General features: G+C 43.6%; 2 protein-coding genes across 6 annotated transcripts in view; one reads left to right on the forward strand and one right to left on the reverse strand.

Annotated features, from left to right (window-relative positions):
- The window catches only part of rmi1 (RMI1, RecQ mediated genome instability 1, homolog (S. cerevisiae)), a 25,829-nt gene continuing 8,706 nt past the window's right edge, over positions 1-17,123 (reverse strand). Inside the window, exons 1-9 of one of the 2 annotated variants that reach the window (XM_085475595.1) lie at positions 14,455-14,744; positions 12,994-13,203; positions 6,701-6,811; positions 6,018-6,167; positions 3,747-3,817; positions 3,374-3,497; positions 3,143-3,218; positions 2,761-2,950; positions 1-2,032 (exon numbers count right to left, since the gene is read on the reverse strand). In XM_085475595.1, the coding sequence (XP_085331721.1) occupies positions 877-2,032; positions 2,761-2,950; positions 3,143-3,218; positions 3,374-3,497; positions 3,747-3,817; positions 6,018-6,167; positions 6,701-6,811; positions 12,994-13,155 (2,040 nt within the window). In that variant the 5' untranslated portion in view covers positions 13,156-13,203; positions 14,455-14,744 and the 3' untranslated portion in view covers positions 1-876. Of the gene's footprint in view, positions 2,033-2,760; positions 2,951-3,142; positions 3,219-3,373; positions 3,498-3,746; positions 3,818-6,017; positions 6,168-6,700; positions 6,812-12,993; positions 13,204-14,454; positions 14,745-17,123 lie in introns of those variants that run through there. The other variant, XM_085475593.1, reaches the window with a different exon arrangement.
- hnrnpk (heterogeneous nuclear ribonucleoprotein K) overlaps positions 14,809-17,123 on the forward strand; it is a 13,848-nt gene continuing 11,533 nt past the window's right edge. For 3 of the 4 annotated variants that reach the window (XM_085475596.1, XM_085475599.1, XM_085475598.1), the window contains exons 1-5: positions 14,809-14,886; positions 15,720-15,793; positions 15,914-16,067; positions 16,417-16,514; positions 16,839-16,895. In XM_085475596.1, the coding sequence (XP_085331722.1) occupies positions 16,010-16,067; positions 16,417-16,514; positions 16,839-16,895 (213 nt within the window). In that variant the 5' untranslated portion in view covers positions 14,809-14,886; positions 15,720-15,793; positions 15,914-16,009. The remainder of the gene's footprint in view (positions 14,887-15,719; positions 15,794-15,913; positions 16,068-16,416; positions 16,515-16,838; positions 16,896-17,123) is intronic. The other variant, XM_085475597.1, reaches the window with a different exon arrangement.

Here is a 17,123-nt window from a genome sequence, read left to right on the forward strand (position 1 = left end):
GACGTGCACATTTTTATTAGTCACAGAGCGCAAGACAAAAAAAAATGTATATATAAAAACGTTCAAGATACAGTAAATGCAGACAATGCATTAAATTTGTGGTATGCGCGTTCTTAAGAGATGAAAACAGACGAGACTCTGTAATGAACGGAAATAATCGAAGCTCATGGCCTCTCCTTTATCTTTCTTTCCTCTCATTCTTCTCTGAGGGTGTTTATTAAAGACCCGCATTGCCCTTGGCTATTCAATCACTTTTCAGTAAGAAGTAATGGTTGTACTGAATGAATGCAACGGCTGGCAATTCATTACCACAATCAGACGACTAACACCCCACCCCCCCAACATCCCTCCTCTCATCTTGTGTACTTCGCCCTGCTCTTCGGGTAGTTTTCAGCATTAAGCAGAATTCGGGGCCTTGAAAACCGGGATGTCTGATCTGATTTGCACATAACCACCTTTGTTTGTTGAATCTGTTTAGTGTGCTTGTGAGCAATGCGGCGCATTCTAAGCGGAAAACAACACAATGAATAGATGAATGAAATCCTCAAATGACAAATGGCAGAACGTCACATTCACGTGGAGCAGATGGGATGCTGATCATCATTTCACACGTTCTGCTCTCCAAATCTGAAGCAGAAGGGCAGGTTGATCACCAATTAAAATAACTACCTTAGTCTGAAACTAGCGTGATTTTTTTCCTTCCATGCAGCGCAACTATTAGTTTCATTACATGAAAAGAAAACTTTCAAGGCCACTGAGTGATGTTACATCTGCCACAGTTTTGTTGGCAATTTTTTTTTATCTCTGCCTAAGAGCAATATACTTTTCCGCTGCCTGCAATTTTCTCATTATCGCCCACTTCCCCTCAACCACTGTTTATTTTCTCCCGTCCCTCACCCTCTGCTCGAGCTCCTGGAGTGTTTTCTCGCTGACGGGGTCCACTTTGGTCACCACCGCTTTCCTGCCCTCCAGTTGAACAATAACAGTCATAATGCAGCACATGTCCACAAGCTCTTCCTGGCATCTCCTCATCCCCGCATCCAGCTCACCTCTCCGAGACGGGTCACGCTTCAGGGCTCCCTTCTCTGCTACCGAGAAGCCCAGAAGGCCTGTCAAAACTTCATTGGACAGCTCCACGTCCAGGTAACCGGTCCCGTCAGATATTGTAGCAGAAACACTCCAAACGCCATTACTGCTGCTCAGTTTTCCCAAGAGAGTCACAATGAAAGCTTTGACATGGATCTCCATGATGTGGAGAAGTGGTTTGGACATTAAATTTTCTAGCAAGCACAAGTATGTAAAGGGTGGAGAGGTCAGAGTGACAGGAGGGACTGTGCTGCCACTCCGAGCATTTTGTTTGGACGACCTTGAAGCTTCTGTTTCGTAGCTAGTGCTCTCGGTGCCTCTACTAGACCTAAGCTGAACAGGGATCTCATTTGGTCCACTAGTCTTCCCACTGGTTTCTGCCTCTTCCAAAATGCAGTCCATATCTTCATCCACAAAATCAATCTCGTCATTAGCAGCCAAATATAATTCACGTGCTGCCTCCGAAGCTGCTGGAGAAAGAAATAGCTCGGGAGTTGTCTTGGTTAATTGCTCTGAAGCTTCTCTAGTGTCCCTTTTCTGTGCGCTGGATCTGGAGTTGATAGACCCAAGTCGTGGCCCAGAGCCACTCAAAGTGCATGATTCAAACAGAGCAGCTTGGGGTTTTGTTGCTCTGTTGGGATTTCCTGTTATTCTGCTGTTCCGTGGTGTGTTTCTGTAACTGCTGTCAGATGGTGTGGGGACACTTTCATTTTCCTGGAAAATCACACTGTCCAGCTCCTCCAGGGGAAGGTCGTCAAAGTCTTCGTCAGGAAAGTCTTCGTCTGCCATGCTGTGATCTTGGATCTGTTGATGAACTGCATCGGGGGGAACTGAGTCAAAGAGGTCAGCTTCCACGTGTTCGTCATCATTTAGGTAACCCTGGTCTAAACCATTTCTGCTGCTTCGGGTCGAGCCACCTCTGTCAGAGCGGGTGGAGAGTTCACTTCTGAAAGACAACAGCAAATTATGTTGGACTGAGTTAACATGGCTTTTAAATCATCGGGGTTAATCAGCTCACTGTTCAAAGCGCACACAGAAGACTGGACAAAGAAGTTCACACAGACATAAATTTGAAAAAACTGTAGCGACAACACTTTGCATCATCCTATCCTTGAATATTCGTCATCACAACATTGAAACGATATAACAGCTAAATATGAGACAATGTTATTTCTCTGTGTAAGTCAATGAGGCCAGTGTAAACTAGTGACTCTGCAGTTCATTCCTCCTGGAAATAATTGTACCCTGCACAACTCGCTTAGCATTTTACATCATGACATATGAACTGTCTTTTTCCTGCATCTCAAAATGACCGGTGTACGTTCCACTTTATTCTCAGCAGCTTCTGTCTCTTCAGGAAATTGATGAACTTTAAATAAAACGGAAATTGTCGTGACATTTGAATCTACCCTGTGATTTCTCCTCCTGCTGTAGGTATACTGCCTATTTGTTAAGAATGTTGTTCTCGTCACCGGCCGCAGCGACGTAAAGACATTTTATTAGAAAACTTTGTGAAGATGCTGTAAGACGAATGCATTAAAACCATCTTAAAGTCTTTTTTTTCCCTGAAGATAAAAGTGATGTTAAAACTAGAAATGCCACGATTTCCACGACAGTGCAAAGTGAGGCTTTGCAGCATCGAAATGTCAAGACATCACATTGTTTACCACCCACCTGGACGAAGCGGCTGGGACAAGGCTCCTGATGGACGAGCTTCTCGAAGACTGAGTGGAAGCCTCATGCAGCGTGCTGTAGCCGCTGTCTCGGGCAGGTTCAACCTGAAGCATTTCAACTTCCTCTTGGGCCTCGAGACTGGCTAACAGCTCTGCATCATCAAGATCCAGATCATCCACTTCCTGGTTACCTTAAAACAAAGAGAAAAAAACAACAACAACATATATGTTAGTATAATTTTAAAAAATGGGCAGGTTAGATTAAAGAAGAAAAGCAAAGCCATATAAGACAGAATGTCTAAATTTCTAATAAAGTGTATGTAGTGTCACATTGTGCCGATGATGGATGATCTTTGAAGATACACAGAGTCTAATACATATACCTTGTTGTTGTGCTGGAGCCTCCTCTCCTTCCTGTTCCTGCTCAGGAAGTCCCAGTGTCCGACACAGCACCCTGCCCTATCACAACAGTATCAAAATAAGCCACTGAATGTGTATGGTGTACTCCATCTTATTGCTATACAAAATCCTATAATATCTTTGTGTAGTTTTATACAAGAAAAGAGAAATCAGAAGAAATGAGACAAAACGTACGAGAAATCGTTAGAGGTTACCTGGTTATTCCTGTCCACCAGGTCTTCGACCTCACCACCGAGGATTTTGATGTTGGACGGCCCCAAAAGCAAAACACCAAGTCTGCAAACTATCTTTCCTTGCAGCTGCAGCTTTGCACCGGGCCTGCAAGAGTCAGCAACATTTCAGGAAAATGTCTAGTTCTTATTTTTAATTAACAATAACAACAACATTTCATCCATTTCTCATTGTGCTTGGATACTTGTGTTTCTATAAAACTCGAGGCAATATTGTTAGGAGGAAAAGACTTTTATTTCATTTTAGGCAGACATGTGCCCTTTAAAATGTTTTCAAATAACTAGCAGTAAAAAGACACGATATTGCAGTAACATGTTTTACAGCTCAATCCTTAACCTGAGTGCCGCGCTGAGAGCAGGGATTGGCTGATACTCCATAGCCTCCAGGCTCTGAACTCCATCTGTCACCTGTGCAATCAAACATGTTTGATCAGAAAACACGTAAGTAATAAAAAGATTATGATGACATTTATGCAAATCTATAAGAAAAGTGTGTTTGTCTTTTTGTGTGAATTAAACAGATTAAAAGACAGTTGTGTGAATTTTTCAGTTCATTTTCTGCAGTAATCTGAGACCCCGTGGGCTGTTGTCTGGAGGCTCTCATAAATATGTGAGGGTTTGGATTTAGACAGAAATATCTGGGCCAAAACTTAACAGCTCTGTAACTGCTCTTTACTTATGAATGTAGACGTATTAAGGCATAAAGGAAAATTAGAAAAACAAAAAAAACATAGTAGATGATTTGTGCATTTGTGTAAGTTAGCATATTTAATTTAATTTACAATTTCACTAAATAAGGGAAATATGACTATCTAAAATTTTTAAAAATAAACTGAGTTCAATTAGACTGGCCACAACCAGGTTTACTGCCAAACCTGCTAAATCAAGAAATGATTTAAATTAACACAATCTAAAGAAACTCAAAACAGCTGAGAAACAAAACATTGACATCTATCAGTCTGGAAATGATTACAAAACCATTTCTAAAGTTTATCCACAAATGGAGAAAACATGGAACAGTGGTGAACCTTCCCAGAAGTGGATGGTCTGCTAAAATTACTCTAAGAGCTCACCGACAGCTCATCCAGGAGACTCCAGAACAACATCTATTTTGGGATGTATGTACATATTTTGGGGGGAAAAAGTCGGTGGACTGATGAGAGAAAAGTTGAACTTTGTGGAAGGTTTGAGTCTCGTTACATCTGGTGTGAAACTAACACAGCATTTCATAAGAACAAAATCGTACCAGCGGTCAAACATGGTGGTGGTAGTGTAATGGTCTGGGGCTGTTTTGCTGCTTCAGGATGACTTGCAGTCAATGATTGAACCATGAATTCTGATCTCTACCAGAAAATCCTGAAGGAGAATGTCCTTCCATCAGTTTGATCCTAAACATGTGAGCCAATCATCCTCTGAATGACTCAAAAAAAAAAAAAAGAAGTCTGGTCTTATAATAACTCTGGATACTGTAGCATAACTTTAAACAGGTCAATGATACTCAAAAACCCTCCGGTGTGGCTGAATGATAATAACTCTGAAAAGATGAGGGGCCAAAATTCCTCCACAGTGATGTGAACAACTCACTCAGTTATCACAAACATTTGATTGCAGTTCTTGGTGACAAAGGTGTCACAGCCAGCTATGACATTTAGGGGCAATTATTTTTTCACACACAGTTCTAAAACAGTAATTTATATTTACTAAGTTTATGTTTGTCTAAAAATGCAAAATTGTTTGATGATCTGAAACATGCCAGCGTGACAAATATGCAAGAAAAGAAAAGAAAAGGAAATCGTGAATAATAAATAATTTTCCACAGCACTGTAGGTTGTTTAGACTCTAAAACCCATGTAGACTGATTCAGTATGGAAATAACTGTTATTTCGATTTCTTTTAATATGATTATACACGCTGGCTGCCCTGTCCTAGTCAAAGCTAATCTACGACTCTTTGATCAAAAATGGTCTGAGAAACAGTTAAAAAAGTCACAGCAACGTTTCTAAGCAACACCTGCACTGTTCTTTAAGAAAAGAAAAAAAACATACACTGAAAAGTATATTACTTATGGTGGAAATTAGAGTCTGCCTCATATATTCCTGCAATTTACTCTTTCATATGCTCTCACTGATGGTACCGTCCGCTCTGATTCAGTCAGAAAGAGAAGCAGAATTATTCCACTCAACCAAACATACAAAGATAAAGTCTGGTCACAGATAAGTGCTGGACACACTGCGTGCCACTGCAGTCAAGACGAGTCCAGACAATATTTTCTATTAACAACACAGTTTAAAGCTCTGTCTCTACGGGAAGTGCCTGAATGTTTTTCTGTTTGTCTGTGAGACGCTGAAAAGCTACTAAGACACAGACAAACGCAGGATGCTGGATGATGCAAAAGCCAAAGCTTTAAAATGAAATTTTATGTTTTAAATCTGCAATTTTTGATCTCCCTTTTGTGACCCAAGAAGACAACTAGTATCATCACATATTCAACATCTGCTTTTTAAGGTTAACGCTGTTATTTACATAAAGGCATTCATTCAAAAGGCTTTTACTGAAACTCAATTGAGATTTTTTTTAATGGCAACTATGATTCACATAAGACTCTGACCTGCAGTAGAAGCATACGGGTGGGTTTGGCTTCCCAGGGCCTCTGGGTGGTCTGTGTGACTGCAGACACCTCGTCATTGACACAATCTGTGCCCCTCCACTTCTGCAGCTGACCATACGCCGGCTGACTGATGTCCAATAATGAGTCGACCTAAAACAGAGTTGGACCTCTTGTCATGTTTCCATTTGCGTGCACGATGATCAACCGAGCGTTGGTGTCACCAGCAAGGTGAGTTATCTGTATGCACAGCCCAAATTAATCATCACCATTAACTCAAGCGCTATATTTCCTCAAGAGCTTGCTTTGCAATTTTTTTCCCTCTCCGATGCAGGCAAAAAAGCCACAAAAGCAAAAGTAACAACAATAACAAATGTACACACAATACACACAAAAACTCCAATTTTAGACTACTTTCAAAAATCACGGGTCAGTTAAATAAATGCAGCAGGAACGCCTAAATACCCCCCTCCCAATGTGAAAAGCTGAGTGACTTGCCTTTATGTGATTTAGCTCAGGTTTTATGCTGTTGGTACACATATTGTTCTCAGCCTATTGTTTGCTGTTTTTACATGCTTTTTTTTTATTTGGTTTTTTTTTTGTTGAAAATATGATCAGAACTGTCCCCAACAACAAAAAGAATAAATAAAGAAACTGGATGAACTATGTAACATGAAAGTTTGTACCTGGACGCAGAAGTTGCCACTGAGCTCAGTCTTCTGGGCTTCAGCGAGCCCTTCTGGCAGGACAGGAAAGTCCAGGTCTCTGAGGTCTGTTAACAGCCATTGGTCCAGCGCCTGAAAAACCACATCAAGCAGTGAGATTCATTTTTGGTTCACTTACTGTCATTCAGCAGCAGTTACACATAGAGTGGACCTATTATGTTCACTTCCAGTCCCATAATTTATTCTTTTGTTATATGTATATGTATTTTAAATGACACACAGTTAAAACAACCCTTTATTTTAAAGGAAGCTTTAGTGCAAAGCTACCTGCAGATACCGGTGACTCAGATCCAGGAAGAAAAAGTAGAAACTCTACAGAAAAATGATTTAACAGAGTAAGAAAGAAATGTCACAGGGATTTGGATGAATTCAGTGCGTCGGTAGTGTTAGCAATGCCTGCAGATATTTTATTTCTTGTTTATAATATGAACGCGCTCTACAGAGTTGAGATCTCAGGACCACTTGAATGAACCGGCATGCTGCTGAAACCATGAGGTGATGATTTGTGCCTTGAAAAAAACAAAACAAAACAAAAAACAAGAAACTTTGTCCTCTTCCAAGCATGTAGTGGAAAAAAAAACCAACAAAAAAAGACAACTTTGGCCAAAAAGGAGCACAGCTGTTCGACAACAATATTTTGGTACACTGTGTCATACAAATGATGCGTCAATACAGGGAAATATTCCCCACATGACGCCACCGCAAGCTGCGACAGCTGACGCCGAGTAGGATGGAATCATGCTGCCATCAGCTTGTTGTAACAGAAACCAGGATTTGTCAGACCAGAATGTGTCCTTTCACTCTTCAGTCACCCACATTTGCTCATTATTACCTACTCTAGCATGAGCTCCTTGTTCTCAGCTAACAGTGATAGAAATGTGTATGGTCTTGGGCTTCTGTTTCTTGGTTATCAGCCCCAGGGTTGTTTGAGTTTTGCCTTCTGCTAGCTGCATATTTGCAGTATGAAGATCACATGAATTAGGGCTGAACGATTATGGAAAATAATCTAATTGCGATTTTTTGCCCCAATATTGCGATTGCGATGCGATATGCGATTATTTTTTAAGGTCTTTGTCTTCTGTATTATTAAACAAAGACAAGCAATACATCATATAGTATGGCCAATACTATATTACATTAATTTTAAACTGTTCTTTCCTGGAAGACAGACCTCTGTTATGATGACATGAGGTGATGCATGAATTGATGACTGACATTTTTATTTAACTTCTTCAATCACAACAGTATATTTGAACATACACAATAGTTTATTTTTAGCTTACAAACATCTGAGCATAAAGTGCTGACAAGGAACCCTGGTGTAAACATTAAAATGAAAGTCAGTACAATGTGCAGATTGCAGAAATATACATAAAAAAAATCAGTGGCTTTACCACACTCAGTTTTTCGACATCTGTGAACTACTAGACAGTCATTCAATTAAAAAATAATATTAAATAAATAAAACTAATAAATAAAAAATACACACATCTTACTGATCTTTGCAGTCAGTAACATTACACATAAAGTGCAAACATAATAGCAATTGTATAAACACACACACAAACACGCCTTTAAAATTTAAAGGCGTGAAATTGGACAGTCTAGCCTTCTGATTAGCGTCACCGCTGTCTCGGTGGAGTTTATTAAACTCGGCCGTCTGCTTCTTGCTATCTAAAATATAACCAGACACTGGCGTAAATTCTCGACTGTCTCATACTTCTGTTTAATAAGTTTTCTGTTTGACGTTTAGTCAGCTGTGTGAAAACCAAGGAGGAACCCACCCGGGGGATTAATAAAGTTTTATTTTATCTAATCTAATAACTTTAATCTCAGCCAAACCGATTTACTCACGAACAAACAAAACACTGAAAAAAGCCCAACAATAACATTTTTAGGTTGTCTAAGTGACTTATATATTACGTTTAACCCGAGCAGCGAAACTCCGCGGTGATCTGAAAATGATGTGCCGGGAGTTGTGCCGTTCTCGGCCGCATCAGTAACCCTCGAGCTCCCGGCTAGCTGTCGAGCTGGTGGGTAGCAGACGCCTCTGAAAACGTCGAAGCACTTTTGCAAATATGGGATATCTTGATAAACCGAGCAGATATTTGATGTTTACACAACTACTTTCTCGCCTGAAAATATGTTAAAAGTTTATTTTGTGACCCAGAAAGATTAGTATGAGTAATTTTAAAACTTAGTAGCGGCCGCCATTGCTGGAAACTGGAGTTTGGCTGGGCCGCGCTATGAATTCTGGGATATGGTAGTAATTTGGACAGCCTTCGGCACGTCGCTGTGACGTAATCGGTCTACAAATGCGGCCTCAGGAGGATGCAGCCCATGAATTTGGACATGTCCAGAGTATAATCGCAGCCTTTGCGGTTAGAAAATTGCACTTGATCATGTCGCGATATTATCGCAAATGCGATATATCGTTCCGCCCTAACATGAATGCAAAAAAGGAAGAGACACCGAACTAACTGCTGTGTCACAGATGTTATTCAGCTCAGACTGGGTTATTCTACCAAGAGTGATAAAATGTGCATGAACCACATCAAATCCACATGTTCACATCGAAGCCAGTAACCATCTTTGAGTCAAAAGTGGGGTAACCATCCACCCCGTGACCACCTTCTATCATGTGGCCCATACTTAACCCATGTCATAATAAGTGAGCGAACATCTTATAAGACAATAAGTGGAAACAAGATCTCTTAATCTATACTGGAGTTTCTGGAGCTGTGGAGAATTATCCAGAAACAGGTAGGAAAGGAATCCTTAGACTTTTGTTGACAAAAACAAAGCATTTGATTTCTGTCTATCGAGTTGTACACTGCTCCTCCTTGAATCACTACCTTATCGTGGTGGAGGGGTTTGTGTGTCCCAGGGATCCCAGGGGCTATGTTGTCTGGGGGCTTTTGCCCCCTGGTAGGGTCTCCCATGGCAAACTGGCCCTGGGTGAGGGACCAGACAAAGAGCGATTCATAAGACCCTTATGAAAAGGACACCGAGGGAACAGTTTACCCTGCCCGGGATAGGGTTACCGGGGCCCCGCCCTGGAGCCAGGCCCGGGGAGGGTGCCCGAGGGCGAGCGTCTGGTGGCCGGGCCTTAGTCCATGGGGCCCGGCCGGGCACAGCCCGAAGAGGAGACATGGGCCCATCCTCCCGCAGGCCCACCACCCGCAGGAGGCGCCATAGGGGTCGGGTGCATTGTGTGCCGGGTGGCGGCCAGGAGCGGAGGCCCTGGCGGACTGACCCCCGGCTGCCAAGACTGGCAATAGGGACATGGAATGTCACCTCTCTGGTGGGGAAGGAGCCTGAGTTAGTGCATGAGGTTGAGAGGTACCGGCTAGATATAGTCGGGCTCACCTCTACGCATGGCTTGGGCTCTGGAACCAGTCTCCTGGAGAGGGGCTGGACTCTGTCTCAGTCTGGAGTTGCCCCTGGTGAGAGGCGGCGGGCTGGGGTGGGTATTCTAATATCCCCTCGGCTTGCTGCCGGTACGTTGGGGTTTTTCCCGGTGGACGAGAGGGTTTGTTCCCTGCGCCTTAGGGTCTGGGAACGGGTCCTGACTGTCATCTGCGCTTATGCGCCGAGTGGCAGTTCAGAGTACCCAGCCTTCTTAGAGTCCCTGGGGGGGGGGGGGGGGGGGGGGGGTACTGGAGGGTGCTCCACCTGGAGACTCTGTTGTCCTGCTGGGAGACTTCAATGCTCACGTGGGTAACGACAGCGAGACCTGGAGGGGCGTGATTGGGAGGAACGGCCTCCCTGATCTGAACCCGAGCGGTGCTTTGTTATTGGACTTCTGTGCTAATCACAGTTTGGCCATAACGAACACCCTGTTCGAACATAAGAGTGTCCATAAGTGCACGTGGCACCAGGACGCTCTAGGCCGTAGGTCGATGATCGATTTTGTAATCGTATCAGCAGACCTGCGACCATATGTTCTGGACACTCGGGTAAAGAGAGGGGCTGAGCTGTCAACTGATCACCACCTGGTGGTGAGTTGGATCAGGTGGCGGGGGAGGACACTGGACAGACCTGGTGCACCTAAACCCGTAGTGAGGGTGTGCTGGGAACGTCTAGCAGAGGCCCCAGTCCGCGAGATCTTCAACGCACACCTCCGGCAGAGCTTCAACAGCATTCCGAGGGAGACTGGGGACATTGAGTCCGAATGGACCATGTTCAGCGTCTCCATTGCCGAAGCTGCTGCATTGAGCTGCGGCCGCAAGGTGGTTGGTGCCTGCCGTGGTGGTAATCCCCGAACCAAATGGTGGACACCAGAGGTGAAGGGAGCCACCAGGCTGAAGAAGGAGTCCTATCGGGCTTGGTTAGCCTGTGGGACTCCGGAGGCAGCCGACAGGTATCGACAGGCCAAGCGGAATGCGGCTCGGGCAGTGGCTGAAGCAAAAACTCGGGTGTGGGAGGAGTTCGGAGAGGCCATGGAAAAAGACTTTCGGACTGCCTCGAAGAAATTCTGGCAAACCGTCAGACGTCTCAGGAGGGGAAAGCGGTGCTCTACCTGCACTGTGTATAGTGCTGGCGGAGCACTGCTGACGTCGACTGAGAAAATTGTCAGGCGGTGGAAGGAATACTTCGAGGACCTCCTTAATCCCACTGACACGTCTTCCGAGGAGGAAGCAGAGTCTGGGGATGAGGGGAATGACCCGCCAATTTCCGGGGGCGAGGTCACTGAGGCAGTTAAACAACTCCTTGGTGGCAGAGCCCCTGGTGTTGATGAGGTCCGCCCCGAGTTCCTGAAGGCTCTGGACGTTGTAGGGCTGTCCTGGTTGACACGCCTCTGCAATGTTGCGTGGAGATCAGGGGCAGTACCTGTGGACTGGCAGACCGGGGTGGTGGTCCCCCTCTTTAAGAAGGGGGACCGGAGGGTGTGTTCCAACTACAGGGGGATCACACTCCTCAGCCTCCCTGGGAAAGTCTATGCCAGGGTGCTGGAAAGGAGAGTTCGTCCGTTAGTCGAACCTCGGATACAGGAGGAACAATGCGGTTTTCGTCCTGGTCGCGGAACACTGGACCAGCTCTTTATCCTCTCCAGGATGCTTGAGGGTGCATGGGAGTTTGCCCAACCAGTCTACATGTGTTTTGTGGACTTGGAGAAGGCATTCGACCGTGTCCCTCGGGGTGTCCTGTGGGAGGTGTTGCGGGAATATGGGGTGTCTGGCCCATTGCTACGGGCCATTCGATCCCTATACAACCGTTGCAAGAGCTTGGTTCGCATTGCCGGCAATAAGTCGGACTCGTTCCCAGTGGGTGATGGGCTCCGCCAGGGCTGCCCTTTGTCTCCGGTTCTGTTCATAATTTTTATGGACAGGATTTCTAGGCACAGCCAAGTGGCGGAGGGCTTTCGCTTTGGTGGCCTCAGAATCTCATCTCTGATTTTTGCTGATGATGTGGTTCTGTTGGCTTCATCGGGTGAGGGCCTCCAGCTCGCACTGGAACGGTTCGCAGCCGAGTGTGAAGCAGCGGGAATGAGGATCAGCACCTCCAAATCTGAGGCTATGGTTCTCAGCCGGAAAAGGGTGGAGTGCCCACTCCGGGTCGGGGATGAGTTCCTGCCCCAAGTGGAGGAGTTCAAGTATCTCGGGGTCTTGTTCGCGAGTGATGGGAGAAGGGGGCCGGAGATCGACAGACGGATTGGGGCTGCAGCTGCAGTAATGCGGACGCTGCACCGGTCCGTCGTGGTGAAGAGGGAGCTGAGTGTAAAAGCGAAGCTCTCAATTTACCGGTCGATCTACGTCCCTACCCTCACCTATGGCCACGAGCTGTGGGTAGTGACCGAAAGAACGAGATCGCGGATACAAGCGGCAGAAATGAGCTTCCTCCGAAGGGTGGCTGGCCTCTCCCTTAGAGATAGGGTGAGAAGTTCGGCCATCCGGGAGGGGCTCAGAGTAGAGCAGCTGCTGCTCCACATCGAAAGGAGCCAGCTGAGGTGGTTCGGGCATCTGACAAGGATGCCCCCTGGGCGCCTCCTGGGTGAGGTGTTCCAGGCATGACCCACCGGGAGGAGGCCCCGGGGCAGACCCAGGACACGCTGGAGAGATTATATCTCTCGGCTGGCCTGGGAACGCCTTGGTATTCCCCCGGATAAGCTGGAGGAGGTGGCTGGGGAGAGGGAGGTCTGGGCCTCTTTGCTTAGGCTGCTGCCCCCGCGACCCGGCCCCGGATAAAGCGGATGAAGATGGATGGATGGATGGATGGAGTTGTACACTGAGACAGTCGCACATCCTGCCTACCTGCTGGTTGGTTTGCTGCTGTGACAGATGAGCTTCTCCTCCTGCCTCTCCTTGTAGCCACTCCACACAGGCTTCTAGCCAGGCAAAGGGCACCTGGACATGCCAGGAGGACTGCAGCCATGCTTGGGTAGCACGGACCACTGCCTGAATCCCAGGAGTCATCTCTTCCTCTAAGTGTATTTGGCTCTCTTCTGCTTTTCCAGCTGCTTTCTGTCAGAATATACAGACTGCTTTAGCCACATTCTTATTCCGAAGCTGCTTTAGCCACATTATTTCAATTCAGGTATTCATATCATAGTCGCACTTCTCATTAATTACTCAATAACACATTTAGAGTTTTAATCATTCACAGTTTTTATTGTCATTCAGTCAATGAGTCACTGATGCATTGACTGAACAAAATTATGTGTGCAGAAAAAAAACACACACAAAATCACAACAAAAGGTTAAAAAGACTGTAGTGTAACTGTCTATTACATAGTAAACACTAAAAAAAATTAATTAAGATGGTAGTGAAGAATAAAAAAATAAAAAATTTATTTACAAAAATATGTAAGTGTATAGCTGAGGTGTCTGGTGGTGGTCAGGTAAAAAAAATGCAACACAGTAGTTATCTGTAGTGCACCGTTTGTTTGTTTGTTTTACTTAATGTAGTTTTAACTTGACTGTATTGTAAGTGCAAAATATGAGAAGAGATAAAATTCTACATTTAATTTACAATGATCCCTGAGCTGAGTCCCCAGTGACCCATGACGGATTAATAGTTAAGCTGTGTTTTAACATGTTCGTTTTTAAATGAAGCCTCTTAGAATAAATTTAGCCTTGCAGTTTATCTTATTTTGTTTTCTAAGTGAGTACTCCAAATGGGCAAAAAATTAATAATAATTCAAGGTAAAGTGTTGAATGTTAACCCTCACTAGATTGCAGGATGAGCTTTTTTGCACACTAGTCTCTTTGTAAAGCCCTCAAAGCACTGGGACCATTTAGAAAAGACTGTTTTATAACAAGAACATAATATTATTGTATCTGATTGTTTTCTTGGGTTATTTGAACAAGGTAACCACACTGTCCCTGTACATGATCTTAAGCAGACGTAAACAGATGTTGCAGGACTGAACGGTTTATTAATTTTAAATTGAAATCGCCAATGAAAACAGTTCAATTACGACAAATATTTCGGATGTCTTTATCATTATCATTACCTTACAAAAATTATGTTTATGTCTTGCAGGTATTTCATGCAGTTGTGCTTTTAAACGTAAAGTATGAAAAACAAATGAAATTCAGCTTTGAGAATATGCATTTCAAATCAAATCGGGACTGCGAAAATATCAGAAAAATTATATATTTTTCCCAACATTGTCCAGCCCTGCTGTTGGAGAGCATGAAAGGGATATCGGGTAAGAAAAACTTTACCAAATAAAAGTGTTTATAACCATTTAGCTGGTATGTATATGTTACCTGAGAAGCACGGGGGCAGACTCGTCCATCAAGTATTGCACAAGTAGGTAGAAAGGCGCCAAAGTTGATTAACCCAGCCTACTTATATAACAAACCTGAACACAAGCATCCAGCAGCAGAGGTCCCTACTCACAACAGAAGGACTTAAACCAAACACTCGTGTCGGAAAAACGTGACCATTAGCCTTGCAAATTGCATCTTTCTAAACTGGAATAACTAGAAGGGCCACAGTTAACAGTCGATCCATGTCCGGAAACAGACTGGTATGTACCGCCTCGGTTCTCGTGATTGGCGTTCGTTGTAGCCAATCGGATTTATCGCCTGCTTGAGTCGCTCTCCGTTCAGCCAATCAGCACACGGTGAGTCGTCTTATCATTTTATTTCCAGGTTCGGTGGAGAAGGAAGAGGCAACTAGCGAGGTGTTTGCTGCAGGTTTGTGTTTTGAAGATATATATTTGTGCTTTTTGTTGTTGAACTGCACGGCTACTATAATGAGAACTACGCCTTTAATGTTTGTTTGCTCACTGTGTTGCTTGTTTGGTGCAACCCGCTCTGCTTGGCTGCGATTGTGCTGAACCGAAATTAAGGCAACATGGCGAAAGTAGCTAGCTGCTAGCGTGCGCGACTTAGTGTACTCTTTGTATTGATCGATTGGTTATATTTTAGCAACTCGTTCACGTTAGATCCGTGTCGCGTTACTGTTCGCATTTGAAGCGCTAAGTGGTGCAGAGTAGTAGGGAAGTTTTAAATTCCAATGTGAGCGCAAGAACTCGAAGCGTTTCACTGCGGGCTGGCTAGCTCCGCCGACGGCTAACCGCACCTTAGGCAACGGTCCCTATGTTAGCTTTAACCGGACCAGCTTACTTTCGATTTGGTCACCAGTTCACTATCTTTTGGCTGCTATTGGTTAATATAGTATATATTACTTATATTAAAAAAAACAACCCTCGCCTTGTTGTTTTTAGCAATAAGTTATTTTTTGGTCTGCCATTATGTTAGTGTTAACTATTTAACTCCTGATTATAAAGCTGTCGCGGTTTCTCCTCTCTTCAGCCAGACAAACCCCGTGCGTGATCACATTACAGCTGATAACATTTAGCAACGGTGTTCATTCTGATAACAGTGGTCTTAGTTGATTATCGGTCACTTCAGATAAAATATAAGAATTTAAACCCATCATTGGTGTTTACCGAACTGTCTTCTCGCGCTCTCTATTTATATGCCATCATTTCAGTATTTTAAATTAGCCTCTCCCTCTCTTTCAGGTCGCAGGAGTTGTTTGGTTCTTGCTCCGGTAGTTCCGCCTCTCAACACGCCCTTGTTCTCCTAATAAATATCGGTGAGTCTCTGGGATCGGCCAGTTTCTTCCATGTCAGTCCTGCGATCTACTTTACTCAGATGATTTGTCTAATTTCTTCATTTTTTTTCTTGCTCTTACAATGATAACAAAAAACCTCAGCTCACAGGGGCCAGTTTTCTGCTTCTCCCTCCCAATTGCTACCATCTCTATCCCTGATCGAGGTGTTTGGCTCTTCTATTCTTCTGTTAGAAGACGATGGAGACAGATATTGATCAGCAAGAAGAGGCTTCATTCAGCAACACAGAGACTAACGGTAAAAACCTTATTTTAAAGTTTTGCATGTTGTTTAAATACATCAGATTTTGGACACGGTTGGCAAATCTGTGTATTTGGAGATTAAAGTAATTGCTTTTTTATGTTACAGTAAGGGATCTAAATATTCACTGGTCTATGTTTAAAATTGTGTTTGTGTATTAAAAGAAGTCTTTTCTTTCTTAGATGTGCAGAGGGAGATTTGTATATGTTTAGCTTATAATGGGAGAACAGTTTGAAATCACTTTTCTCTTTCGACTGAATAGTTTAATTTATCTTGTTGAAGCGTGTGTGTGCACGTGCACGCTGGCGCAGTGTTGTCATGCTGTGTTTTTATCTCCTTTTGCCAGGTAAGCGCCCCGCTGAGGATGCAGATGAGCAGAAATCATTCAAGCGCTCCAGGAACTCGGATGAGATGGTTGAGCTTCGCATCCTCCTGCAGAGCAAAGTAAATCAGCTTCTCTTTCATTTCACATTTCATGTTGAATCCTTATGTGATTATTTATATTTTTGTCTCATTCTTGTGGGTAGCCCTTCAGTAAGACTGACAATGTCTCCTACTCAGACCATTTTGTTTTTTGTTTTTGTTTTTTAAATGTATTTTTCATGGTTTTCTTTCTGTTCACCTCATTACATTTATGCCTTTTGAATAATTAATTTCCAGGCTTCATTATATTCATAAAGTACTTCTCCTCACATTTAATTGTAATGTCTTTTAATTGCAGCACCATAATTAATATTTACTCTTCTTATCTGTTCTTTGTGTTTTTAGAATGCAGGAGCTGTAATTGGGAAGGGTGGCAAAAACATCAAAGCCCTGCGTACAGACGTGAGTACATCTATTCTATGCAGCCTGAATTTTAATTTTGTTTAGGATTTTAATTTTTTATTCTATAGTTTTTCTATCTCTCTCCTTCTCTCTTTCCACTGGCCTCTAAAACCTGACTAGCCTCTCTTATGGGACAGCAGTTTTTGTTTAAAATTTTTTTTTGTTTTTTTACAGTAATAGCTATTCAAATATATTTAAATATTTAGCTTTTGTATTTTCTTACATGTA

This window comes from Copadichromis virginalis, linkage group LG12 (assembly GCF_057382275.1).
Source record: "Copadichromis virginalis isolate Kocher_CV1m ecotype Utaka linkage group LG12, C_Virginalis_male_GT1.1, whole genome shotgun sequence".
In the NCBI taxonomy this organism is placed as follows: domain Eukaryota; kingdom Metazoa; phylum Chordata; class Actinopteri; order Cichliformes; family Cichlidae; genus Copadichromis; species Copadichromis virginalis.